The following is a 27378-nucleotide window of genomic DNA, read 5'->3' on the forward strand; positions in this document are numbered from 1 at the left end:
CAGGGTCATGTTTCTCTATTTTGGAGCAGAGATTATAGGTTGACCTTCACCTTTCATTTTTTAATATTTCTTGCTGAGTCTTACATGTTAAGTCTGCAAACATGCTGTAGGTGTTGTTGTTGGCAGCGGGTGGGAAGAACATACAAAGAACACCCCCCCCCCAATGGAGTATTCTTACAAATCTCTCTATTCTCAAAAATTGGCTTTACTGTGGACGTTAACTGATGGAAGGGGGGTTGAAAAATAGTTATCTCAGCACAAAGGAAGAACAGGGAAAGTAGGAGCAATAGTGGGCTGTGTGCTGGGAAGTATGGATTCTAGTTCTAACTCAGCCAGGAATAGTTGTGACCTTGTTAATAATCCTATTTTTGAGCCTCAGTCCCCTCCACTGTTGAACAAGGGATGGGCAAGACAATAATCAAGTTTCATTGTTTGAGACACCACTGCATGGATGCTTCTAGAATTCTCTGTATTATTTACAGATTCCATAGCTATATTCTCATTTGGTCCACACATCGAACCTTTAAGGAAAGTGTGACAAGGATTAGTATTATCCCCGTTAGATAGATCAGTGCATTGAAGCTGAGGGATGGTAGGTGCCTACCCCAAATTTCATTAAAAATGAAACTTCTCTCCCTAATCTGTTGGGAACTGCCCTGCCAGGTTACAGAAGCTATAACCACCCCCCCATACCCCCCATGGTAAAGGCTGAGTAAAGAAACCTTGAGACCATAAGCCACCAAGGAGAGAAACTTATCTCCCTGGCAGGGGCACTGCTTCTGCCCTCTTTTACTTCACCCTACTTGGCCCAGTGTGGATGACTGGTTAGCCAATGATGGGTAAGATTCCTCAAGGGAGCGACAACCTAAGACAGGCTCAGTCACAAAAGGGCCCTCAAGGAGGGACTTGGGGGGCTGTAGAAAAAGGGGGTGATATACCCTCACCCCTTGGCTTTGACATAGCCTGAGTCCTCATTCTGTCTGAAGTCTCTTACTCTCTTGGCTGTTTTACTTCCCCTGACTGACTTAAGCCTGAAACAATGACAGAGGTGGGTGTGGTCCTGTGCTGGAAAGGGTGGGCAGGTTCTCCAGGGCTATCAGGCCTAAGAAAGAATGCATAAAATCCTGTGAAACCTGCTTTGCTAATACCCTCAATTTAAATGATAAGGATCCAAGCATAGAATGAGTTTGTTTCTCAAAGTTTTATAGCCCTTTAGCTAACTGACCCTGACTCAGAATAAGCCCTCATAGTTCATTGTATGTTATCTATTGTTTGATCCTTACTGCCTGACAGTGATTGATGAACTTTCCCTGTATTTCTGTGCAAACTGAACCCAATAAAACCCATTGAGGAACAGGCTCCTGGCCCTTCTCCTTTGAGAGATCAGGCACATTTACTTCCCATGCAGATCATCTCTTGGTAGACTCATCTCAGGGATTCTCATCCCCGGTGAACAGGGGGGTTCTGCCCGCTGATCTACAATAATTCCTTCTTAGCAAGAGGCACACACCTGTGTGTGAATATTGGTATATTGGTGAATGTGGGCACCTGCTGTTGTGTTTCTCTGATGCGTGACTATGAAGGATATAGTTAAAAAGTGGATTCCCCTGGGTTTACAGTGCTGGTCTGTTCCTTGATGATTATTGCTTCTGTCTGATAGATGTTCCATGTTATGGTGTAATTTACACTAAATGCAATAACTAGGCAATCATAAATAGTAATAGTAGGGTAAGAGGAAGTGGACAAGGAGAGATGGACAAGTAAAGGGGAAAGAACTAAGAGCTGAACAGTCAGGCATTATTCTATGTACTCAAGTATCAACTTACTTGGTCTTCATATTCTATGAGGAAGGTTCCTATAATCATGCCTATTTTATGAATATTAAAACCAAGACTTAGGTTAAATAGGTTGTCCACACTAGTAAGTGGCAGAACCGGGCAATCTGATTTCAGAGTGTGTACCTTCAGCACTCTGCAGTCAAGGTCAGGCTGGGCAGTCCTAAGCCTCAGTGAACGGCTCTTTAAGTAAGATCAAACAAATAAACAACTACAGTACCCACCCAAAGCTAGCAAGGTTGCAGAGGACCAGCACACTACATATTGCTGGTAGCACTGATGGTTTAATGTCTTCACAAAGCAATACGTGCCAAGAGCCCTTAAATTTTCCATACTGTGGATTGAAGAACACCAACCTAGAAGTGTATTCTCAGCTTATAGTTGAACACAAGCAACAAGCCACAGGCATGAAGAAATTTATTGCTCAACTTGCAGTAATGGAAAACTGGGAGTAAATTAAGTGTCTTAGAGTATAATTAAATAATTTTACAGCTTACTTGTTGGAATACTATAAAAACATTTAAAATGAAAATTATAAAGGTAATTATTTAGAAGGACAGGGAAATTTTTGGTAAATTTTGAAGTTTAAATAGCAAGATAAAAACTAAAAGGCGGGATAAAGAATACGCTGATATGACAATGAATCTGATACATATGCATATTGGCAAAGCCTAAAATAGAACAGGAAAAAATTCTACTGGTCAGGTATTTGTTCATTCTTTTCATTTTTAAGACTTTTATTAGTGGTGGCATTGTGTTTACTTGACAGATAGTGGAAAAATGAAAGAGTTGATGGCAGAATTAGGGTGAAATGATCTAGCGTGAGGCTTGGGACTGTTGGGAGGTCTCCCCTGGCTGCCTTCATCGCTGGGTTCTCTGGGGGCAGCTGGGGGTGTTAGGGAGGGGAACAGGATATTTATGTTCCTGAGAGAGAGCAAGATGTGCACCGGGATCCTGCCCTGCTCTCACTAGTGAAAATAGGGTAACTCCTGGCAAAGTCAGGCTCTGCTTTTCCCTTTGCTGTCCTCCCCTCTGCCTCCCCTTACTTTTCCTGTTCTGCATTCTTCAAGTCTCAGCTTAGAAGTCACATTTCTAGAGGCAACCCCAACTGCCCCGACCCCAACCTCCCACCCACTGGGCTAGGTGTCCTCTTAGTGTTTCCCCTACCACCCCCCCTCCCAAAGCCACCACACCCCAGGCCGTGGCCGTCACCACACCTGGCAGGCATTGTGGTGACCGTGTTTACATTTGAGAGGCCCCCTCTGGGCTGTAAGGCTCGGGTCTCAGGAGATCTGCATCACATTCTCCATTCCATCACATTCCACACAAACACAATGCACACCCAGAGATGGCCCTCCTTCTCTTTGTCTCTAGAGGGGGGGCAGAATGCGTGGAATCAGTGTCCCTCCAGTTTTACATTCTGTGATTTTACCATCTAGTTTTTTACTGATTCATTAAGTAAAGCAGCCCCTGGGTTTTGAAGACAAGTCTCAGCGAAGGACATAGCCTCTGTCTTTCAGCCTGTGGGTGGCCGCCTGTCCCCCCAGCACACCGTGATGTGGCCTTGGGCTGGACTGCAAACCTGATCTGAGGGTCACACTGAGAGTTTTCATAGCGGGTGGGCTGAGCGCACAGAACAGTCTTACAGAACAGTCTTAGCAGTGCACTTGACCGCAGGGCTGCAAGGTGACACTCAGCTTGTGTCTTGCGTGTACCTGGAAGTGCAGCCAGCCACAAGCCACACAAGACAACATGTCTGTGCCTCTACGTGTGAACCCGAGGAGTCTCATTAGCCCAATGTCATGTTTGTACCTGCCAGCTAAGGAAGTGGGTGTGTCTATGCACATGGCTGGTTGTGTCTGTGTCAGAGTAGGGTGAACGTTGTCTGAATGACTCTGGGTTTTCTGGGTGCGTCTGTCTCTGTATAGAATGTGTGCACATGCCTCAGTGGATGAGTAGCTTTCAATTCAACAAATGATTATCGTCAGCTTCCTTGCTCTGCCAGAGCCACGAAGTGGTGGTGCGACAGGCAGGGAGAGTATATCTGTGCATGATGTACATATCTGCATTGTGTGTTCCCTCCATGTGTCTTTGGGAATGTGTTCTAGGCACGCACACTTCCTGCGTTACAAGGCTTTGGGTGTGAGCATGTCGTGTGACCATGCCCTGCCATCAGCTGTTCGCTCGTTTTCCAGGATCACTTGAGCCCACAATCAGGCTCAGCACGTGTGCCTGCCAGCCTCCATACACAGTCCCCAAGTGACCCGCGTGCAGTGTGCAAGGACCTCCGGGCCAGGCCGTGTGCATTTGGTGTGCTCGCGTTTTCTCTCCGCACGCACCAACGCACTTTCACATGTCTGGGTGCACATCCCTCTCGGTGTGTGCAGGTTGCATGTGCACGCTGCCTGATTCTGTGTTCAGGATGCCTCGTGCACGCGCGCGCTCCGGCCTGCAGGCGGCCAGGGATCCGCGCTGGGCACCACGCTTCCCCTGGGGCTGACCCCCGCCCCACCCCTACGCGCTGGGCCACGGGCCACCGCGATTGGCCGCCTGCTCTCCCTTAGCCCTCACCCCTCCCTACCCCCAGCTACCCGCGCGCCCGCGGTCCCCGCTGTCCCCCGCGGTTCCGGCGAGGCCGCGCCGTGCTGCGCTCCGCTCCCATTGGCTGCACGCGCCTTTGTGTGGCGGCAGCTGCGGTCCCAGCGCCTTTGAATGTCGAGAGGGGCCGGGAAGGGAGCCTTTCCATGGGCCATCTGTCTCCCCGCCAGCCGCCGCCCCACCGCCGCCCGCGCCCCGCGCTCCGCCTCCCGCCCCGGCGGCTCCCGCAGCCCCGCCACCGCCTGCGCCCGCGCCCCGGAGCCGCGCCACAAAGGGCCCGCGCGCTGCTGCCGCCGCCGCCGCCGCCGCCGCGCGAGGAGCCAGGATGGTCCTGGTCCACGTCGGCTATCTCGTGCTTCCAGTGTTTGGCTCTGTGCGAAACAGAGGTATCGCTTTTTCCTTTTGGGGTCCGCTTTGGAGTGTGGATTGCCGCAGGCAATGGGGCGGGGGCGGGTACCTTGGGGGACCGGGGGCTCAGGGCACACCCTCGGGGACACAGGGCGAGTGGTGGTTTCTCCACTCTCTCTTTTGGGGGGACCCCCGAGTGTGAGGGCGGCCGCCCTCGTGGGAGCTTTTGTAGTGAAGTTAAGGTTTGGTGAATTTGGGTCCCTCCCTCCCCAGCCCCATTTTTAATTCTTTGCGGCGGACGCAGTTCCCCCAAGTCACAGCCCCTTCCCTTAATTCCTAGCCCTGTATGATCGGAAGACCGAGATACATGACTGTGTGTGCATGTGTGCGTGTATTTGTGTGTGTGGGAACATTAGGATTTCTGTGAGTAGCTTTTTTTTTTTAGGTACTTGTATGTTTTGTGTTATCTTTTTTTCTATTTCATTTTTTGGCCATTGGTACCGATGGCTGGGTAGCTGGGATCTCCGATCTGCCCCATCCCAAGCCCCAGCCCCCACCCTCTCGTGGGAACTTGCACGATTTTCCGTCCCATCCTTTTCTCCCATTAACCCTTCCTGTGTCACCCTTGTGCTATCTCCCTCCCCCTCCCCCATTGTCTTTGTATGACAGTTGCACGCACCAGTTCAAAATGCTTGGAGTGTGTGTGTGTGTGTGTGTGTGTGTCTGCGTGTGTGTGCAAGACTGTGCGCGCCTCAGAGTCAGACATGCACTGCTGTGCACTCCTGGGCCCAGCTGGAGGGGGCCTGGCCCTTGGGTGTGTGTGAGGATGAGGTGGTGAGCTGCCCCACACCAGGCCCGCTGCCCGGGGCAGGCGTGGATCAAGCAGCAGGCCGGCGCCGGCTTTGTTTTTAATGGTGATATATGGGGTGTGTTTGCACGGTCCTCTTCCCCAGATCCCTTTCCCTCACCTTCTGATACAATAGCTTTATTTCCCCTCCCCCCACCCATTTCTTCCATTTTCTTTTAATCAAAAATTCCCACCTCCCAAAGCAAATCCGAGATGCATTTAGATTCCTTTTTTATTCTTTTTGTATTCTGCCTCTGGACTCACATTCCTCCTCTTGGAAATGCTTCTTCTATCCTCTCCCACTCCACATCTGCTTAAATCCCTGCTGGCTAAGGCCCTCCCCCTCCCTCAGAATGATGTCTTCCCTTCGGACCAGGGCTGCTCCACGGGGCAGAGTGGGGGTGGGGTCGTGGGGCCAGCTCTTCAGTGCGCCCCAGGGGCCCGATTGGGCAAGAAAATGAAAGCCCAGCCCAGCTGTCCCCAACCCCACGCCTCTCCCCAGAACCTAAAAGGCAAGGTTGACCCTCTTAGGCCTGTTTGAACCGCAGTTTTTTTGTGTGTGATGATAGAATGATGACATTCTGCATTTATCAAATCTTTTTTTTCTTCATTGTGTAGCTCAGTGAATGGTCAACTCGCTGCTGTGTGCGCTGTGACCCTCTGCCTCCGCATTTAGCTGTATTGTGACACCCCTCTTAACCATCTCCTGTCTCCATCTGAGGAAAGCATTGCTATTTAAGCGGCAGTACCCCCTATCTCAGGCCAGCCCAGCACGGGGAGGCGGTGGTGGAGGGTGGGTGTGAGGAATAGGAATGGGGGCTGTATGAAGTCTCTCTTGAAATGCCAGCCCCTTCCCCCAAATCACAATTATGTCTTATTGCTTGGCATTTCCTCTGAAAACGGGTGTGGAACATTACACTAGGCAGAAATTCAAAAATGATTAAGAAGGATGTTGAGCCTGAAAGTATAATTATCCTGATTAAATCATTATCATCCTCATTAATACCACCGATCTCTAAATACCATTGCAGGATGTTGAGTTCATGTTTTGAAATTCAAATTGCTCAGCTGCCTTTAAATTTTATTTTTAATACTGCCCCCCCCCCAAAAAAAAAATTCAACAAAACAAATTCTGCCCTACAGTCAAAGTTTACTTTCAGGGCAGACACGCTCACAGGAAATTCAAGGGCTGAGGGTGACCAGGCTGTGGGTAAAATATAGCACAATGTGATAAGAATTCATGACCTTCTGATAGAGGATACTAATGCTTAACCTGACAAGGTCTTAAACCACAATCTTCTGGTAAAACTATTAGATAGCCTGCAAGCTTAAATCTGTTCTTTTTAGTTTCCATTGTAGTAGTATAGGATATAGACCATTTCAGAATAGATATAGAGAAATAACCATTTTTGTATCTTCATCTTGTTTAGCTGAGTACATTGCACTGTAAATCCCTGTTAAGTGGATTCCTTTTGCCTTGGCTTGGAGACCAGAGCACCCCATTTCCCACTTATCTGGGTGGCTGTAAGCTAGCTTCCTGGAGGCACCCAGGTGTAAGTGACCAGATCACATTTAGTCGGAGGCAACAAATAATAAATATATTTCTATGACAATCTTTGATGAAATGACAGTTGCTGCCACCCCATAGCCTCTGAAAATTTGGTGCGGCAAGGTTCGTGGCTTAAGGGGGAGCCATGGCTGATGGTGTCTTAATTGTTTAATTGTACAATGTCAAGAGCATCTTTGGACATCTGCCCTGGCCCTCAGAGCTGCCCCTTTAACAGCCGGCTCCCTTCTGCGGCCTCGCTGGCCAGACCTGCTTGAAACAAAACAGCAATAATGAAAGAATGAGGCCCCTATTTTGAGGGCCCTTCCAAAATAAAGTCTCAAGTGGCCTCCCCAGATAGCCATGTGGCAATCTGAAAGGAAAAAGGAAAAAAAGAAAAGAAAAAAAAGAATCCCCAGCAAAATGGTTTTCCATTAAACAGGGATAGCGTGTTCTGCTGTGCTGGATTACTTCCTGTTCTTATTTTGTGGGTAATTTTTTCTGTATCAAATATCCTTTTGGTTGTGTATCTTTTTCACCTTTTCTTGTACTAAAACTAAAGCATGATCTGTATTTTTTTACACCCCCCAGTTGACAATGTACCGCGCTCGGTTAGAGACGTTGCCCTGCTGAACCGTACTGTGTAGCCCGGGCCATCTGCTCATTGTACGCTGCTTTTGTTCTGTTGCCCTTCGAAGCATGGTGGGCCCAGCCTTTTTTTTTTTTTCTTTCTTTCTTTTTTTTTGTATTGTGTGCATGACAACATTGTTACACACAGAATCCACTAATACTAATATACAATCTCTCAATAAAGAACTAGTTTCCTATATTAACCTAGTGTGCTTTTTCTCTTGCTGTTTCCCCATTTATTGTCGTATCCTGCTGTTTAGATACCCCCCTTGCTTTTCTATCCCTACCCTCACCCACCCACCACTCCCACCTCCCATTGTAAGATTCGAGTGAATGCCTTTTTTTTTTTTTTTTTACTTTTTTCTTTTGTTTCGTGGTACAGATATGGTGACCTTAATCTCATCCAGTCCATACCTTTTTACAATAGACATTTGAGGTGAAGGGGAGGTGTCCTTTCACACCTAAACAGCTCCACTGTGGAGAGAAACTCCTATCTTTGGCCACCTGTGAAGCTAATAGCCTCCACATTTCATCTGGTTCCCAAGTTACACTCACTAGGTCTATGATGCTGGTGAAGAGAAGGGCATCTAACACTGAAGTCGAGAAAAGGGATACTGTTCTTAACTAGCAATCTTGTGGCATATCAGACTCGCCTGAAAAACTCATTTTTAGTTGTGTTTGAACTTTTCCTTTTACCGTCTCCATGATTTACTGTCCTTCTAAATCATGCTGGGGGGGTGGGGGTGACATGTTACATGCAGTTCAAGCCATGATCTGGAATTTTCAATTGACCTCTTCTTTGTGCATATTGCATTCTTGGGACTGTCAGTGGAAGGTTTGCAGGGAGATCCTCCGTAAGGAAGGTGTTTCCAGTAGGAACCAATTCCGACCACCCCCGCACTCAGCACTCAGCACCAGCGGCAGCCGCCTGACCTGGGAGCGGAGGAATAAGAGGGTCTGTGCCCTCTCAGGCCGGGAGCCAGTTAAAGCTGATTACAGCTTAGTCCCTGACAGCTGCCTCGGCTCTGGCCCTAGCGCCTCTCCTTGAGAAAGAAAGCCAGACCGCTTGGCATTGTCTAAGTGCTGTGCGGGTGCGTGAGGGTGCGCGTGCGCGCGCGCCCCCGTGAGATTTGAGGGAAAGAGTGGGGGAGCAGGAGGGAATTCAGGACCTACCCTCAAGTTGAATTGGAAAAAGACTTCTTAAAATGTATCTCTCTTCCCCCAAAAATTACACTTGAGAAGCCAGTGTAGAAGTATTCCCCGCCCCCCCAGAGTGGAACCCAAATTCAAGCATTTGTCAATTACACCTATTCGATTTCAGCCCAGAACAAGCCTTGCTAAATGAGGCGTTTTAGAAGGAGGAAATCAGTTGATTAAAGAAATTCAGGGTTCCCTCAAGGGGCCATCATTTGGGAGCCACTTTTCCTTGGGCCGAGAGGCCTCCTCCTCTCTCCTCTGGGATGTCTCTGCTCCTCCGCCTTCCTGGGCGGCGCAGGCTGCCTGACCACAGCGCTGCCTTGCCGTCTTTGTGGCTTGGTGCGCCCCTCCTCGCCCCCAGCCCATGGCTGCCCTTGCTCCTCCAGCCCTTTGTTCTCGCGCTCTCCCCAGCCCGGGTGGGAAAGCTGAGCTGATTTACTGTGACACACGGACACACGCGGAAGCCCATGCTGTAGTTGTGCAAGAAGAGATATGTAGGTCTTTCAGGGCTTCTCTTTTCTCCTCTTCCTCCTTTCATCTTGGTTTACATGAAACTTAATTTTGTGCCTGGTTTAAGAAATAAAATAAACCACCCCCACCCCCAACTCAACAATAAGAAAACCACTGCACATCAGGTGATCACCCTCATGCTTGTCCTAGGGCCGTCGGTGTGGCTTGTTAGATCAGTATTGACCAACTCCAAGATCTTATTTTTCTAAATTAGTGTTCTGGATGTCAGAATTATTTGACCAATACCTTCTGAGGATGGTTTAATAACCTAGTAACAACATACCCCAGTCAGTGGGGTAATGGGAAGTCAGGGTTTAGCATCGTATCAACTGCACACAGTATCTTCACCCAGATTGTCAGAATAAACACACACATATGAAGGAGGCTTTATTTCCTGACTGGATGATCCAGTCGTTCACAGAGCCATCGCACTTTGTATCTGCTCTCCCAGCCATCTGACACTATCTGTTTTAATAACTTTTGACTCCAGGATTTTGGAAAAGCCATCTGTTACAGAGATCTGATACCACAGACTTTCAATAAGATGGAACACAACTCTTGTTCATGGCTCCCCTTTCTGAAGGAGAGAACTCTCTTAAAACTAGCATCAGATAGGCCCACTTAATTGACGAGTTGCGTTAAGTGATAGTTTCCCAGAAACCAGCAAGTACTGGTTACGGCAGTCCAGGGCAGGAGAGAAGACCACAAGAGTCTCAATGCCCTAATGTGCAGAGGACAGAGACCGGGCCACCTCTATTTTGCAGTTTGCTCACCTCTTGCCCCCTCCCGTCCCCCTCCCTTCAACATCTTTCCCATCTTTGACTAAGCAGGCTTCAGTGTCACATTGGAAAGCCTAATGGTTTCTCTGGGCCAGGGAAGCCACAGCTCTGTGCAGGATCCAAGCGCAGCATGGGGCCGCCGTCCTGGACGGGAGATGCAGGCCCTTGACTTCCCTTCAGAGAGTGACTGTGGATCTCAGGCCCACCAGACCACTGTGCACAAGCATGCAAGACCCTTGGACCTTGGTTTTTCTATGGCTCTACCTAGCTCTTTAAAAATTCCTGGCTTAACATCATATGAATGTGAATTAGTATTTATTAATTTCCAGTATGATTTAGCCACAGATGAACCAATATATTTCCAAGAAAATTAGTAGTGCAGCCAGGGGGAAGGCTTATCTTGAGAGACTCAGATGTTCTGGATGACTTAAGCACTAAATGCAAACATTTATAACCTCAGGTAATCTGAACCACTCACATTACCTGCACCTTCATGTATTCAGCCATTTATTCACTCACTTGTTTGTTCATTTAGTTATTGAGTGTTTATTGAATACCTACTTGGGGCCAAGCAAAGGGGGATAGAAACAATGGAGGACCCGGTGCCTGCCCTCCTGAGGCTCATGCTGAGGCTGGGAGATGATGCTCAGAACACCAGGTGCTGTCGAAGACCTTCTGTGCCTAAGCGCCCAAGAGGATGGTGAGGTGGAAGGCACATGGACCAGTTCAGGGGTGGAGTAGTAGCCCAGTGTTGAGCTGGAAGGGTGAGCTCAGGCCACTGCTCTGAGCGTCATCTGAACAACCACTGTCATAATACCTGCCTGATAGCGTTTGTCCAGACCATTCGAAGGCCCTCCATACATAGCAGATGCCTAGGGTGTGCTAGATGGCTGCCCCCCATTTCTCACAACTGTAGGAATTTACTGGCCTTGGGGGTCCAGTAAAGTCAGAGGCGTGGGGAGGAGGTGGGGTTGAGACGTGCCTCAAAGAGTGATGTGTATACAGGAGGGAGGAGCTCCAGGTAGGGGTGGGGAAGGAATGAGACCTGGGCCAAGGCCAGTGGCTCTGGTTTGGAAAGAACGGAAAGTTCATATGAGGAGGGAGGTGTGCAGGTGTGTGTGTTTGTGTAAGGGTGTGTGTGCAGACCTGTCACATTACACAGCCACAGGAGGTGCTTCTCCCTAAAGCACAACTGCAGGACTGAAGCAGTAGGAGGTCCAGAGAAGGGGGAGGGGGAGAAAAGTCCGAAAGAGGGGTTGAAGCCGGGAGTGGGAGGCCTCCGGAAGCTCCGGTGGAGTTTGATCTTGCTCCCTTAGCCATTGGAAGCTCTCTGGGGGGAGGTGCGTTTCAACAACTTATTCTGGCAGCTGGTGACTCAGGGGTGATCCTAGGGGTCTGAGGCCAGGGTAGAGGCCATGGCAAGCTTCCAGGGGTGATGGACCCCCAAACCGGGGTGTGAAGGATGGGAAGGGAGATTGGCACCAGGGTCTTGACTGTTAGAGGAAGTAAGCAGAACTGAGTGAAAACGAGCCTTTTTATGTTTTGCTGTGTTATTCTTACAGGCATTACATTTTTTTATTAAGATACTCATCTGAGGATAGTTTTTTTTTTTAAATTGATTTTAGAGAGAGGGGAAGGGAGAAAGAGGGAGAGAAACATTGATTGCTTGCCTCCAGTTCTGCCCCAAGCAGGGATCAAACCCTCCACCTAGGCATGTGTCATGACTGGGGATCGAACCCACAGTATATGGGACAATGCTCCAACCAACTAAGCCACATGGCCAGGGCCACAGCATCACTTTTAATGGCTGCATAATATTCTACTCAANCCGGGGTGTGAAGGATGGGAAGGGAGATTAGCACCAGGGTCTTGACTGTTAGAGGAAGTAAGCAGAACTGAGTGAAAACAAGCCTTTTTATGTTTTGCTGTGTTATTCTTACAGGCATTACATTTTTTTATTAAGATACTCATCTGAGGATAGTTTTTTTTTTTTAATTGATTTTAGAGAGAGGGGAAGGGAGAAAGAGGGAGAGAAACATTGATTGGTTGCCTCCAGTTCTGCCCCAAGCAGGGATCAAACCCTCCACCTAGGCATGTGTCATGACTGGGGATCGAACCCACAGTATATGGGACAATGCTCCAACCAACTAAGCCACATGGCCAGGGCCACAGCATCACTTTTAATGGCTGCATAATATTCTACTCAACCTGTGGCTCTGCACTTAGGCGCGCTGGCTTCTGAGGTACTCAGCGGGCCCTGCATTGCAGGGTTGCTTCGGGCTGGTCTGCCTACCACCTCCCTCTGGTGTCTGGGAGGGAGGGAGGGAGTGGAACAGGTCTGACAGCAGCCAGGCCTCTCTCCCCACTATCAGCCCCTTTGATCAATAGGCCCAGCTGGGTGGAGGGGAGGGCAGGTAAGAGAGGGCTTGGAGAAGGAAGAAGATTTGGATAAACTCTTCTGAGGTCTGGGTTCTGGTTTTAGTTCTGCCACAAACTTCCACTGTGGTCCTAAGCCGGTCAAGCTCCTCCACTGGATCTCAGTTTCCCCATCCATGAAATGGTATCTATGCCCAAGACATGTCACATGAAGTATTGCATATGAAACAGAGAGAAGCCAACCAAAGGCAACAGTAACAACACTGACTCACATTATCCACAGCGGCAGTCCTCAGACAGGCCACCCATGTAGTGAGAGCAGCCCCATCTCTGCCAATAACCGGTGCGACGCTCTGACGACATTGGCCGCTCTGACGGCTCTGTGCCCGCACCTCCTATCTGCCAAGGGATATAATTGGCCTAATTGCCCCTTCCTGCTCTAAAAAGCTGTGATTTCCTCTTGATGAGAATAACTTACGTTTCCATTCTTTTTGTCCCCCCACCCCCAGCTCTTCAGCGATGGAGATTCTGCTGGCCGCTGGCAGGGGTGCTGGCTGGGCTTCGGGAGGAGAGGGAAGGGGCAGTTACCCCTGGTGGCTTGTGCCAGACCCCATGGGGGCCCAAGCTTAGGGCGGGCCCTGCCTCCTGGCCCCACCGCTCTTGTGTGACCTCCAAGCGAGAATTTTGAAAATTTTGGTGGGATAGCATTGTTTCCTGGTGCAGCCGACCTCACTTCAGATGTCCTCCAGGGGAGGGCTGTCATGAGATAGGGGAGACTGGCAGCCCTCAGGGAAGTCACCCTCATGGTGGCTTGTCCCAAGTTGGTGGTGGCTGGGCAGCACTGGCCTAGGAAAGGAAGTAAGGGTGGCTGCTGACTCAGCACCAGCCTGCTGGTGGAGAGGGGGTGGGTGGAGCTCTTAGAGGCTGGGAGGAAGTGAGAATTCAGCCAACACCTGTCTCAAGGAAGGGCAGGAAGCTTCGAACAGCTGCTGCTCCCTCCCCCACCACCCGGGCTGTGAGTGGGCAGGAAGGGGATGGAGGCACTCGAGGCACCCACCCCCAACCCGCCAGCTTGCTTAGTGCTGGCTCCACTGTGGCAGCTGCCAGGCCTCCATGCCACTCCTTCCCACCACTCAAGGGTCCTCCACCCCCACAGTACACTTGTCCCCTAGGACCACCCCACTCCTAGATCAATTGCTTTCAATCCCAAACTCTTGGCACTAAAGGGGTTAATGTGCTCACGCCCACCCCAGGCTGGAGACCCTGGCTTTCCTTCCCTCAAAGTGTGGCCCTTGGGGCAGGGTGGGAAATGGGGATGGGGCTCAGCCTCCTTGACATTCCAGGGGAGGGGCTGGAATGCACTGAGGGGGCAGGCCACTGGGCCTGTCAGAGCTACAGGGTCCCCACCTAGGAGGCGTCCCTGCTGACCAGAGCTGAGAATCTGCCTGAAGGTGAGGATGTGGCAGGGGAAGACCTGGGCCCACAGACTGGTCCCTCTTTCCAAGGCTCCCTGCATTGCTGCTCACCCCACTGCCTGGCAGTGCGTGCATCCAACTTGGTGCCGAGGGAGAGACAAAAGAGGCAGTTGGACAGAACCCGGTTTGGTTGGCATTCACTAGAGCCCCTGTTGGACACCTGGGTGCGTAGCCCTGGCCTTGGGCTCACATTGGGTGGGCTCATACCCCCTTGGCACAGGTGAAGGTCAGGCCCAAAGAGGGGGCAGTCAGCTGTTCTGACGGCAGCTGGGCCTGGGGGGCAGCTGAGGAGGTACTGAGGCTGCGCCAGGCAGGGGTGCCCATGGGGTGGGCTGTCACAACCCAGGGAAGCAGAGGAAGGGCAGCAAGTGTCTCAGGAGGAAGCTGGAGCCCCACCAGGACACAGGAATCCAGCTCTCTCCCCACCAAGAAGACCCGAGGAAGGGTGAGGGGAGGAGAGGTCATGTCGGGGGAAGGGAGCAACAGCCAACCTGCCCTCACCTGGGCAGGTGAGCTGGGACCATAACAGAGAAGGTAGAGGAGGAGCCCAGACGTGAACCTGGATGGCATTTTCCTATTCCGTCTGTCCCCATCCCTTCCCGAAGGGTCCCTGACCAGTGCACATTTCCTGCGGGGGAAAGGGGAGGAAGTTGGAGACAAGCCGTGCTGTCCCACTCCTTAGCAGGTGCCGCTCATCCCAGGGTGCTCACCAAGTCCGTGCTGTGGTGCCCGCGGAGCCCTGCCTCCTGCCGTCCGTGCACAGGAGGGCCTGGCCTGCCCTCTGGGAGCATCCAGACCACAGTGGAGACTGGACAGTGTGCGGCAGACAGGGAGCAGAACTTCAGTTCAGGGCTCAAAAGCGCCTTGCCATGCCCCAGGAGGAACACAGCATGGTCTCCTGTTTTACTGCGAAATTTGAGGAAAAGGAGATTTTTATATTACAATAACAAGGCACTCTCATGTCACCAGTTGCAAATTTTGCATGAACTTTGGAGTGCAAATACAAAACGTCAATGACACAGTTCATTCAGGCAGGCCAGTCCCAGCCATGCTCCTAGGGCTGGGGGGTGGGGAGCGTTTTACACCCCGGAGACATTTGGGCACTCCTGGGGAGGTGTGAGAAGTACTTCTGGGTGGCACACTGTCTCCTCTTCACAGAATTAGGAACCCAAGTCTGTCTACCTTCCAAGAGCCCCGTTGGGATTGGGACCCGGGCTGTTGACTCTGAGGTCCAGTGCTCTGTCAGGCTCTTAATTCAAGGCCACTGGGAAGCATCCCCAGTGGAGGGGTCAGTGGGCACTTTCTGGGCGAAGCTGAAGACAGTGTGGGGTCTAACAGCAGAGGGACCAGGGGTGGGCGTTCAGCGTGGTGGCCAATCCTCATGTGTTTGTGGTCTGGAGAGGCAGGGCCAGGACTGGGAGCGAGGGTCCAAGGGGCAAGGTCAAGGCACAGGGATGAGCCTTATGAACCGGTGCATGAAGGAGGCCTTCCTGTAGCAGGAGCCCAGCACTGGCCGCCCCTGGTCCTCCAGGACTCTCTCTTTATTACCGTGGCAAGATACATTTAGCCATTTTTATAGTGTGCAATTCAGTGGCATTAAAGTACATTCACAACGTTGTGCCACCATCGCTATTTTCTATTTCCAAAATGTTTTCATCTCCCCAGAGAGGAACTCTGGGCCCTTTGACTGGGAGGCCTGCTCCCCAACCCAGCCACACTTCTTGGGGCTCCTCAAGAGTGGTCGGTAGAGACTAAGTACTTGCAAGAAATGTACACATTTTGGCATCAGGCAGTCTCGGGTTCAACTCTTGGCCTTACCACCTACAAGCCAGGTGACTGTGGACTTCTCTGAACCTCAGTCTCTTCATCAGAAAAAATAGAGATAATCACTGTTAATACCAGTGTCACAGGAGGAGAGGACAAATGAGTGTTACGTTACAGAATAGGCACACAAAGTCCTGGGAGGTGCTTTGCAGAAGATGGCCATTCCCACCCGCCCTGCCACCACTGAGCACATGTTCCTGTTTGGACCTGGAACAGTCTGAAGGGTCCTAAGGGTGTGCAGAGGGGACAGACAGGAAAGGGCCAGGCATGTTTTAGCTTCATTGCATAAGAAGTTACTGAGAATCTACTTTGGGCTGTGGGGAACTGAGGCACAGACAGCTTTCGGCACACAGCTTAGCTGGGGAGACCCCTGAGCACCCCTGAAGTGAGCAAAGAACTTACAGACTGAGCTATAGGCCATGTTCACACTGACCAGAAAGTATGGCCTAGCCTGGAGGCAGCTGGCCAGGGTTGGCACATGGGATGGGGAGAGGTCACTGAGGCCTGGGGAAATCAGGAGGGCCTCCCAGAGGAGGCGGAGCAGGAGCTACTCCCTGAGCGGGGAGACCTGTGGCTCTGTTGCTTGGGGGAGCTATCAGGTTGGCCTGCCCCCACTCCACACGCCATTTTCCTGGGAGGCTCAGATCTGATCCAGGACGTGAATGTTCAAAGTCCCATGGCTATCCCCTTGTCTGACTTTAGTTCTTTTTTTATGGAGCATTAGGCCCCCCCACTTCATTGTCACCCCACCTGTCTCAGACCCCTTCTTCCCTGCCATTCCCCCTGGCCCTGGACATTTGCCCTGGAGCTCTGTCTCCTCTCCCACCACTCTGCCCAGCCTGGCTCCCATGGGTCCGTCCGTGCACTGTCCTTTGAAAGAGCTGTGCTGAGGGTGAGGCTGGCCAAGGGGTGTCGTGACCTTTCTCTCAAATGGGTGACCCTCTCAGGGCATTGGTTCTGCTCCTCCAGATCTGGGTGCGCGTCTTAGCTGCCAGGCTGTGTGAGGGTCAAGTGAGGTGGTGATACAATGGGCCCATCGTGACACTTGGCACCGAGCACAGGGCCACTCTTACTGTGCGTGGTTTCCTGCTAGGAGTCTCTACATGCAGAGTCCCCTGCCTCCTCCTAGGAGGAACCTGGATTTGGTCAGGGGAACAACGGGAGAGCAAAAATCTTCTCTGAGCCTCAGTGTTCTCACCTATAGAATGGGGACAATCCTGGTAACACCCCCCCCCCACACACACACACTCCACACGGGGTTATAATGAGCTCAGATTTGACCGTGAACTCAGCTTGTCTAACCAATGTGCACTGAGCACCTGCATGGGGCCAAGCACTGTGCTGGGCACTGGAGACATGCGGGCACTAACAACGGCAGCAAACGGCCCTCCACACTCGCTCTGTGCTGGGTACTCTCCTTGGTGCTTCACCTGCCCTACAGGGACTCAGTCTGGTGGGAAACAGACATGTGAACAATCCGAAGGTGTGCTCCAAGGTGTGTGCGGGGTGCTCTCTCAGCCTGGGGCGCTGCCCTGGGGAAGGGGGTTCCTGGAGGATGCTGCGCCTGACCCGGCTGCTGCAGGCAGAGGGGCTGCAGGGACACAGGGTGGGCTGAGGAGCACAGCACTGCCAAGGGGGCACGCACGTGCAGTGAGAGAGCTGGGCTTTGTCACTCCTAGCTGTCAGCAAGCTGTGTTGCCTGTTGATTGGCATTGCTGCCCGTTGATTGGCTTTCGTCAAAGACAAAGTGCCCACCATCTCATCTACCCAGAGCTCCAATGTCCTGAGCTAAGGGCTAAGGGCGAGACTTGGGCATGGCCTGGAACACCTAGAAAACAAGGCTGGAGCCCTGCCAGATGCCTGTGACACCATGATGGGGAATAAATAACAGCAGCACGGCCCACAGCTGGAGGCCTGGGGGGAGGGGAGAAGGAGGGGTTTGTGGTGACTGAGAGGTGTGGAGGATGCAGGGCCGGGGTGTTGAGTGGGCCCTTGAAGTAGGGGCCTGGGAAGGCACTCCCACACTGTCCAACCAAACACCAGGACCCCGGCGCTGTTAAAAGTTGTCTCTGCAAGAGTTAAATGTTCCAACAACTTGGAAAATGCTACATTCCTATTAGCACATTAAAGGCTCTGATAAGTCCCACAATGAAGAAAACCCCTTTGGCTCAGCTTTAGTAGAATTTTTTTCCACACTGTCTGAGCACAGGACCTAGTGTGTGTGTGTGTGTGTGTGTGTGTGTGTGTGTGTGAATCCTAGAAACATGCCTTGAACTTGGTGCGTGGAACACAGTTTGGGAAATGCTGACCTGGGAACTGGGTCATCTGGCTCAAGACCGGCCCGAGGAGCTCGCTTATACTAAGGGGAAGTGATGCCTGAGAGGGAGGCCATGAAAGGTGGCTCATCCCTTAGTGACCACCCGCCTTGGAGTCTCCAGCCCCCTGCCCTAGTCTCCCTTACAGGAGCGCCATCCTTCTCTACTCCACAGAAGACACTGAGGACAGAGGTCCGTGGTGAGCCTGTCATTCACTCTCAGCAACACCCTTGCTGGCCAGCCAAGGGGATCCCCTGCCAGAGGCTGGGATCCTGGAAGCTGAGGTAGTCCTGGAGGGACTTCTCAACCACTGGAGGGTCTGGCCTTGTACCAAAGCCCCACCTGCTAGGGACTTCCCACCTTCTTCTATTCATGACCTTGTCCAGATTCCCTGGGGGCGGGCTTTCTCCCTGCCGGCTGGGAGGCCTCCTGGTCTTAACCCCCGATATACCGCACGCGGTGCACGTAGCACTTGATTTCACACATAGTGCACGCAGATGCTCATCCCTGACACACGCCCGTCCCCACCCTGCCCCCATGCAGTCCACAGCCATATGCAATCCTCAGACATTTACAACACCAGCGCACACACCCATTAAAATCCGTACACAGTACATCAGAACACAGTACATTCACATTCACAGATGCAAATACAGACACACAATCACTTGCTGCTCACACATATGTGCACCCACAGGTACACACCCTAGTTCCTACACACATTATGTCAGGAAATAGAAATTTAAGGGACCCAGGCCTGCTGAAGAGCCTGGGCCTGTGGCACCCAGTGGTCACTGTCCTGAGGGCTCTATTGTCTCCATGGGCCCATGCGGGGGCCCAGGAGGGGCAGTGTCTGTCTGGGCTAACGAGGGAGGCACAGGCGCTTTGCTGAGGTCCCCACAATAGCCCCCTGGTGGTGTATGAAACAAGCATTGCAAAACCCCTTTGGGATACTGTGTGGTTTGGAGGGCTTTGTGGAGGAGGTGGGTCTCAAGCTGGGGTTGAAAGGTGATGTCCACTAGAGGGGAGGACAGGGAGGTGGGGAGGCTGCCCGAGGGGCATGGGGAGCTATGAGCTTGGCCCGTGCCCCTCAACCCTGAGAATCCTGAGGCGGTTATGGGAACAGATTGTGCAGAGGTGGGAAAAGAAGTGGCGGAGCCAGGAAGTGGCCAGCAGCCCTGCTTGAGTGGGTTCCTCCTTGTGCCCTGAGCTGTGGTCCTGACGCCCGGGGAGCTCCCCAGCCAGTGCTCAGTCTCTGCACCAGGTGGCTGGGGGAATTAAAGAGACGGTGCAATATTAATGTTGCTGCCCTGTTTTATAAAGTGTCCTAACAAGCTGGTGAGCCAGGCGCACTCAGTCTTATTTACAACTGCTATTATTTCTCCGACATTGAGATTAATTTGACGATAGCTGTTTATAAGCTCTTCGATCATCAGATGGGCCCATTACCTGGGAGGAGAGGAGGGCTGGATTTAATTTGCAAACAGCGTGCTGGGTTCTCCTGCTCACGGAGCGTGTGGGAGTCACGGCCATAAATCATGGAAGGCACCAGCGGTGCTGAGACCAGAGGCTCGCAGCTCCCTGGGCTGGCAGCGTGCAGGGGAGGGATATCCTGGAAAGTGGCGGGAACCCAGACCCTGATGGTTGATGGCGGCACTCACGACCATCCGTGCTAGGAGGGAGACCCTGGGACAGCACCTGGCCGGGGAGCTTCGAACTCTAGCGTCTATACCAAGTAAGACTCACCTGGAAGCTTGTTAAAATTCAGATTCTCCCAGCCTTCCAGAAAGTCATCATCTCTGGGAGTGGGGCTTAGGACTTCCCCGAGTCTGGAGTTTTCTCAGAGGATACCTGCTTAGTAAGTAGACTCTTGGCTCAATGGGTCTTGAGCTATGGTGGGTGGGGGTGGGGTGTGGATAGGCCTAAGGAGTGTGCTCCAGGTTCCCTGCACCAAGCACAGACTCCCCGCCCCCCCCCAACCCAGATACCTGAAGAGAAAGGAGAAGGCTGGCAAAGAGTGAGGTCGGGTCTCGAGCAAAATGGTGAAGTCAGCAAAAGCTGTCTCCTTCCACCCACAGAGCTCCCCCCTCCCCACCCCCGCATTGTCACCCTCCTCTGACTCTGAGCCCCTCCTGCCCAGCAGGAGGGAAGCATCAGTTCATGAGTGTCACATCGGGGGCTTTATAGGCATCATCTGTCATTCTGTGTTGATCTCTGGGTGACCTTTTTAAAAACGCAACTGAAAGATAAGAAAACAGGACTTGCAAGAGGCAGTTTGAAGTCACGTGGCCTAGAAACTGCACCTGGGGTTTAAACCTTGCTCCTACGTCACTAAGGTCCCTGCTGTGACCCGAGGGCAGGGCCCCGCCATGAGTTTGTGTGCACAGATGTTGCATCCCTCAGCTAGCACTAAAACTACCAATGCGTGTCGGTGCAGGGGTCCCCTTGCCCTGAGCACCTAGCAGCCTTCCGCTGCGGGGTGGGTGTGTTTCCCTGGGGCCTTTGGAGCAAAAGGCAATGGATCCTCCTCCACTCCTAGCCTGGCCGACCCCGTCCCTGCAGGTCAGTGGGAGAGGTAGTTGTGTGGCAGGAGAGCCTGATTTACACACGTAACCCCTGTCCTGACAGAGGTCAGTGGCCCATGGGTGGCAACCTTGCCCCTTGCCTGTCCTTGTATTTCCTGGGCCTGTCCCAGGGTGACAGCTTTAGGTCCTCTGCCTCCAAGGCCCTGGCCTTTCCTTCCCACCACCGGTTCACTCCTTGGCAGCCTCTGGTGGGAACTTTTGAGAACACTTCAGGGCAAGCATCCCTGGCCCCCTCCCCGGGGGTGCCTTGGGTCCTGTCTAGGACACTTGCCTTGGTGAACTCCATCCAAAACCCATAGACATGAGAAGATGGCCAGTAGAAACTCCATCTGATACTGTCGCCTAATCAAGAATCCACGGTTCTGTCAATGTAGCTTAAGCCTGCATCGGATGTACTGGTCACGCTTCACACAGTTATCAAACTTCATTCACGGGGCAAGACTCTCAAGTCTGGTAACACTTGCTACGGATTTGTCTATGTCCTTGCCCAGTGGAGCTGGTCTACTGTGTTGAGTGTCAGTGTAGCTCTGGTGACAGAGACTCAAAGGTGGCTTACAGGGGACACCAACTGAGGGTCCTGGGCAAGTGCAGCAGGTATTTGATATGAGGGACACAGGCGCCCCTCTCTTGTGACTCCACCCTCCCTAGAGTGTGGCCCTTTTCCGCACGGCCCAGGACCGCTCACCCCATGTCCACTTTCCAAGCCGCAGGAGGGAGGAAGAAGAGAAAGGGCAAAAGGAGCGTAACACCGTGCTGTACGGCTCACCCCTATTCACATCCCATTGACCGGAACTAGGTCCCATGACCACGTGTGGCTGCAAATGAGGCTGGGAAATGTAGTCCTTGTTCTGGAAGGACCTGTGCCCAGCCAAATTTGGGGGTTCTATTATCTCAGAAAAACAGATCAGAGATTGGGAGACAACTAGTCGTTTTTGCCTCCATTGGTTCTTAGGACCCACACATTCGGCCTTATGTCGATCCTCGTTAAACCTCGTCTGGCCTGCCCCTCTCAGGCAAGTGCCATGGTGGGAGGGCCTTGCATGCCCTCCGTGGCTTCACTAACAGGCCAGGACAGAGCCCCAAGGCAGGAATCGAGAAGCCACCAGCCACCCTACAAACTGGTGACAAACCACTAACCTGTATCGATGGGATGTGCTTATTCATTTACTTACAAATCCTCCTTGTTGTTCTGGTGACCAGGGCTCATTGTCCATCTTGCCCAGAAGAAGAGAGCAGAGTGTGGGAGCTACGAATGAGACGATGACTCTGAGTGCCTGGCCCAGGCTGTGGTGCACAGCAGGCCCCCAGCAGAAGCTGTGTGTTCTTGGGCAAGGCATTCGACAGCCCCGCCCTGTGGGTTGTTGGGTGAGTCCAGAGGTGGTAGCTGGTGCAGCATTGCCACAGAGGCAGGGTGGCCCGGGGGTCAGGCTGCTGGGTGAGCACGAGGCCCTGTGACCTCCTGAGAGGCTGTGAAAGTGAAGTGAGCCACGCACAGCTTTTAGCCAGGCAAGCAGTGGCTACTCCATAAATACTGGTTTCTCCCTGTCCCCTACCCTGCTGCCCCTGGTAAGGGACATCGCCTAAAGTTCCCTTCATTCTGCGCCGTCTCTACAGATGGTTTGTGGTGGTGTGGGGAGGGTGCGAGAGTCAGAGCAGAAGTCAGGGGGCCAAGGAGGTGTGAACGGCTGGCAGGCAGAGGACAAGGAGGATGCTGGCTCCTAGGCCAGCGTTAGGCATACCCCCAGCCCACGCTTCTGCCTCCTCTGGTGAGGGAAATGAGACGTACCTTCAGAAGCATTACAGACACCAATGTCCTATACTGAACACCCAGAGAACTGCGGCTGTCGGCTTGGCTCTCAGGAACACCTGGTATTCACCAAGACCTAGCTCTTGCTGGAAGGGACCCCCAGGGTATCTGGCCCATTATCTGACCCCTCATTTCATAGGAAACAGAGGCCCAGAGAGAGGAAGTGGTTTTGCCAAAGGGTACTAAGCTGGGATAAAGGCCACCCCGCCCCCGCCCCACTCCGTTCTTCATTCTTACTCCTGGACCAGGAGGGCAGGAGCCCCGGAGTTTCCACGTCTGGGGAAGACCCAGAGAGGAGCAGGCAGGTTAGCAGAGGCACCAGCAGGAGGTCGGGGGGACACCTCTTGGGGGAACAGCTGTGACGGGGACGAAGTGTCGAAGGGTCAGGGACTGGGGGCTTTGCCTCAGTGCCAGCTCCCATGCTCCCTGCTGGGTGCTGAAGGGCAAGAGCAGGCAAAACAGGACCTGTCTCCCAGGGTTAGGGTGGAGATGAATTGACACAAGTTTGTATACTGTGCGGGGTCTTTGAGACGTGAGGGCTTCTGTTCATTTGGGCTGTAAAGATGCGTTTTCTCATGCAGGAGACACGGGACAGACGGAAGTGAGATCGGGGTGGGTAGGCGCTGAAATCCAACAGTGCTGTTGGCAACCTGGGGCCCCGTTATATCTTAGAGGTCAAGCAGGAGAAATCTTTGCGAGTCTCAGTAGTTGGTTAGCACATCTCCAGGGGCTCTGCCCGATGCCCTTCCGGTTGTCAGAGAAGGAACCGCCACCATCTGCCACCGCGTCCACGGGCCTCTCAGATGTGCATGCTTTCACTTTTCACGTTTCTGGAACTAGGATGCACCTTAAAAATACCTGTTTGTCCTGGTTCTAATTGTCTTTTAAAAAACCTTTTACTAGTCCATGAGGTGATGGAGCACCATGCAACTGCTGACCTGCTGACCTTGTAGGCTGGAAATTCGGCGTTCTTTTTTATACACCCCGTTTACAAAACTTTGGGGGCCACTGAGAAGTCTGTGGAGGCCCCTGAGGCAAACCTCAGTGCCAGTCTGTGACTCATAGGTCGAGTTCTTTCTCACCACACACATCCCCCTTCCTCTCGTCTTCCACATTTCCTGACCTCTCACACCCAAAGTCTCAGGAGAATGAACACACCCAGCAAATGAACACATGGAAGTCAGCAAATATGAAACAGGAGGCCTGTGACCCTCTGATAGGCACTGTCCTTGTCAGCCTCTCTGGGAGCCTCGGGCTGATCCAGGGGATGAGCACCCTCTTCCCACTTCACTCTTCAGGGGCCGGTGAGGACCACGGGGGTAGGCGCTTCCTAAAAAACTTTGGAACTGCCCCAGAGTCAATATTCTAGAAAAAGAGGCTGACTTCCTAAACCTCCACAAACCAGCTGCCCCACCCCCTTCCTGAACCTATCTGAGGACCGGCAATCTTCCAGACACTCCGGTGATCCTTCTGGAATGGTGGCCCTCCTTCCGCCCTTCTAGCAGTCACGGTCCCCGTACTCTGGGGCGTCTCCTCCCAGATCTCTGCCACCTCTGCCTGGAGCACCTGCCTGGTGTCCTGCACCTCCTCACCTTCTCTCCTTCCCTCGTGTACCCAGCTGTCCTGCTGAGACCAACATTGCTCTCGTAAGCCAGGGCTTTGCATGGCCCCACAGTGCCTGCAGGACCCCAGTGCCTAAACACCCAGTACCCACGCGGGGCATCCGACTTACACAGTTAATGATGATGACACAGCAGGGTCTCCGTGGTGGGTGGAGGTGTGGGCAGCTGCTGGGCCAAGGCCACGGCCTCTCATCCTTGGCAGGGTCACCATGGCCGTTGGTCCTAAACTAGGTTGAGTGTGGCTCAATGGAAGCCCCGGGGCCAAATCTCCACCATCCTTCCTCAATCTTTACGAAGCCTCTGCTGTGCACGGGGAACTGTGCAGAAGCTGAAAAGGAGATGACCTGCTCTTGCATTCATTCACTCCTTCCCCAAATGCTGACCGAGTGGCTGTCCCTGTCCTGGGCCTGTTCTGGGACACAGCAGTGTAGAGGACACAGAGAGCCGAGGGTGGGAGGGCTCCTGGGGGCTCGGCTCTGACTCCCCAGGCCCTTCTCAATGGCATTGCATCTGCTCCTCCCAGAGTGCCACCGCTTCTCCCCATCCTCCCGATCCACTCTCTCCATTCTAGACCTCGGTCACATCTGGTCATGGCGCACGTGACAGAGGTTTTACACTTGGGGAGAATGAAACCCTGGAGACCAGAGAGGCTTCCCCCAGGGCCGGGCAGAACTGGGCTGGAAAGGCAACATTCTGCGCCTTGAGCTGCGGCGTTGACTTCAGGTGGGGACACCTGGCCTGGTCCAGTTCTTACAGCTGTCCTTGGGTTCCCTGAGAAGCTTGCAAAAACTCATATTCCCAGAGCAGAGCTTCCTTTGTAGGGTAGGAATCTGTAGTTTATGTATTTGTGAATTTTAAATGCAAACTAGTTGTTTGTCAGTGAAGAAGAAAGCCATGAGGGGAATGTGAGCTGTGTGGAGGACTCATCGCTGAGCAGTGAAGGTTTATCTCCTGCTCCCCGACCCACTTCACCCTCGTCGCCCAGGCCCCTCCCCCGAGGTGACCACTGTTTAGACACGTCCTGGGCCAAGCACTGTGCTAGACACTGCCCATGTCGTGCTGGGAAGAACCAGTACGTCCCTGCCTCATAGTGGAGGTGACTGGGAGGGAACAAACGACCCACAAATACATATGTGATTATGAAACGTGACAATGGTCAGGCCTGAGCAGAGCACAGTGTCAGGAGAGAATGGCAGGGACAACCTCATTTTGGTGGGCTATGCTGGAAGAGGCGGGTGTGGATAGGATAAGGCACAGGCGGCAAACAGGCCCACGGGCCGAATCCGGCCTCCACCTGTTTTATCCGGCCTGGCACCTGGTTTCTACCCAGCGGCAGTGCCGAGCTCCCACTTAACTGTTAAAAAGCAGTTACATTTATCTGGTCCTCACACTACCTTCAGCCCTTTGAAGGCACTCTCAGGATCCTCTCCACTCATTTCTCACTGACACTCGGGTTACAGATGGGAGCAAGACCCCTTCTCATGCTTGGGAGTCACTGTCCAGTTAAGCAGACAAGACGGTACCAATGATGCTGGCTCCTAACGCAGCCCCATAAATCACACAGTAGGGTGTTCCCTCTCAGTCTCGGGGCTGGTAGTCTGACATCAAGGTAGTGACAGGGCTGTGCTCCCTCTGCGGTCTCTGGGAAGGGTCCTTGCTGCCTCCACTAGCATCTGGTGGTTGCCGGTCACCCTCGGCGTTCCTTGTAGCGATGTAGACATCGCTGAAATCTCTGCCTCTGCCGTCAGGTGCTGCTCTCCCTGGGCATCTGTGTCCCCACATGGCCTTCTTATAAGAGCACCAGTCTTTGCACAAGGGCTCACTATAATCCACTCACCTTAACTCGATCCCATTTACAAAGACCCTGTGTCCAAATGAGGTTGCGGTCACAGGTACGGGGTTGGGGAGTGGTTAGGACTTTAAGGTGTCTTTTTGGGGGGTAGGGACATAATTCAACCCCCAACAAGGATGAAACCTGCAGGCCTGTGAGGGCTGCAAGGATTCAGGGAAGGGGACGTGGTCCCCTCAGGCTGGGGAGAGCAGGCCTCAGGAAGGGGAACATCTCAGTGGTTTGGGAGACTCCAAGTCCGCAGGGAGGAGGGCAGAGTGTGTGCATGTGAGTGAATGACAGGTGGTAGAGGGAGGGGTGCACAAAGCACTCACTGCCACAGGAAAGAGGCTCCCAGGGCCTGCTCAGAGCCCCCTCTAGAACGCAGCCCGGTAAAATGGGGCCACTGCAGTTAGGAAGCTTGCAGCACATCCTAAGGGTAACTCCTGTTCCTCTCCTGGAGGAAGCGATGGGGGCTGTGGGGTGCCCGAGGCCTTCCTCCGAGGCCTTCCCCAACCCCCACTGGCTGTGGCCTTCAGGTACAGGGACTGTCTCCGGGGCCCCTACAATGGGCTCACACACATCTCCGTAACCCAGAGTCTCTGGTGCTTGTTGACATGTTCCAGACACCCAAACAACCCCTTCTTCTCCCTCGTCTGCACTAACCAGCTTCCTTTCCTGTCCTCTTCCTCTCCCACACTCGGGGACAAACCTGTAGTTGCGTCGATGCTTGCCTCGTTCAGCACTGTATCCCCTAGAGAGGGTCTGCTCAGCTCATGCAAGAAATGGTTTTTGACTTAAAGAAAGACACAGCAAGATGAGAGACAGCTGACCGTCACACCCGCAGAGCCCGGGCCCGCCACGCATACCATGGCGGCAGGAGGACTAGGCTCAGGGGCTGCCACTGCCCTGGGCTGACATGAATAGTGGGCAGGCACTGGCCTCTCCCGGGCCTCAGTTGCCTTTTCTGTAAAGAGGAGATAGTAATATCCCCTTCATAAATCTGACACGAGAGGGAAATTTGAATGGCTGTCGAGCAGCTGGGATCGTGCAGTTCAATTCAGCCGACTATCTGGGCTCCTGCTCATCATTCTGAGCTCTGCACCAGGCCCTCGGTGAACAAGGCGGGCTGCTCCCTGCCTGTACGCATGATGGTCTGTCTGCTGGGATGGTTGGATCGAATATAAAGAGCTTTCACAATGATGATCACTGCAAACCGTTGGGGCACAGGCAGCTCTGAGGGGGTGCAGTCAGGA

At 52.7% G+C, this 27378-nt stretch overlaps 1 protein-coding gene across 2 annotated transcripts in view; it reads left to right on the plus strand.

Annotated features, from left to right (window-relative positions):
* The first annotated feature begins 4695 nt into the window (after positions 1-4695).
* ARK2C (arkadia (RNF111) C-terminal like ring finger ubiquitin ligase 2C) overlaps positions 4696-27378 on the plus strand; it is a 96809-nt gene continuing 74126 nt past the window's right edge. For both annotated transcript variants that reach the window (XM_037033763.1, XM_037033770.1), the window contains exon 1: positions 4696-4819. In XM_037033763.1, coding sequence (XP_036889658.1) covers positions 4759-4819 — 61 coding nt within the window. In that variant the 5' untranslated portion in view covers positions 4696-4758. The remainder of the gene's footprint in view (positions 4820-27378) is intronic.

This window comes from Sturnira hondurensis, unplaced genomic scaffold (assembly GCF_014824575.4).
Source record: "Sturnira hondurensis isolate 20B ecotype Veracruz unplaced genomic scaffold, ASM1482457v3 Scaffold0001872, whole genome shotgun sequence".
Lineage (NCBI taxonomy): Eukaryota > Metazoa > Chordata > Mammalia > Chiroptera > Phyllostomidae > Sturnira > Sturnira hondurensis.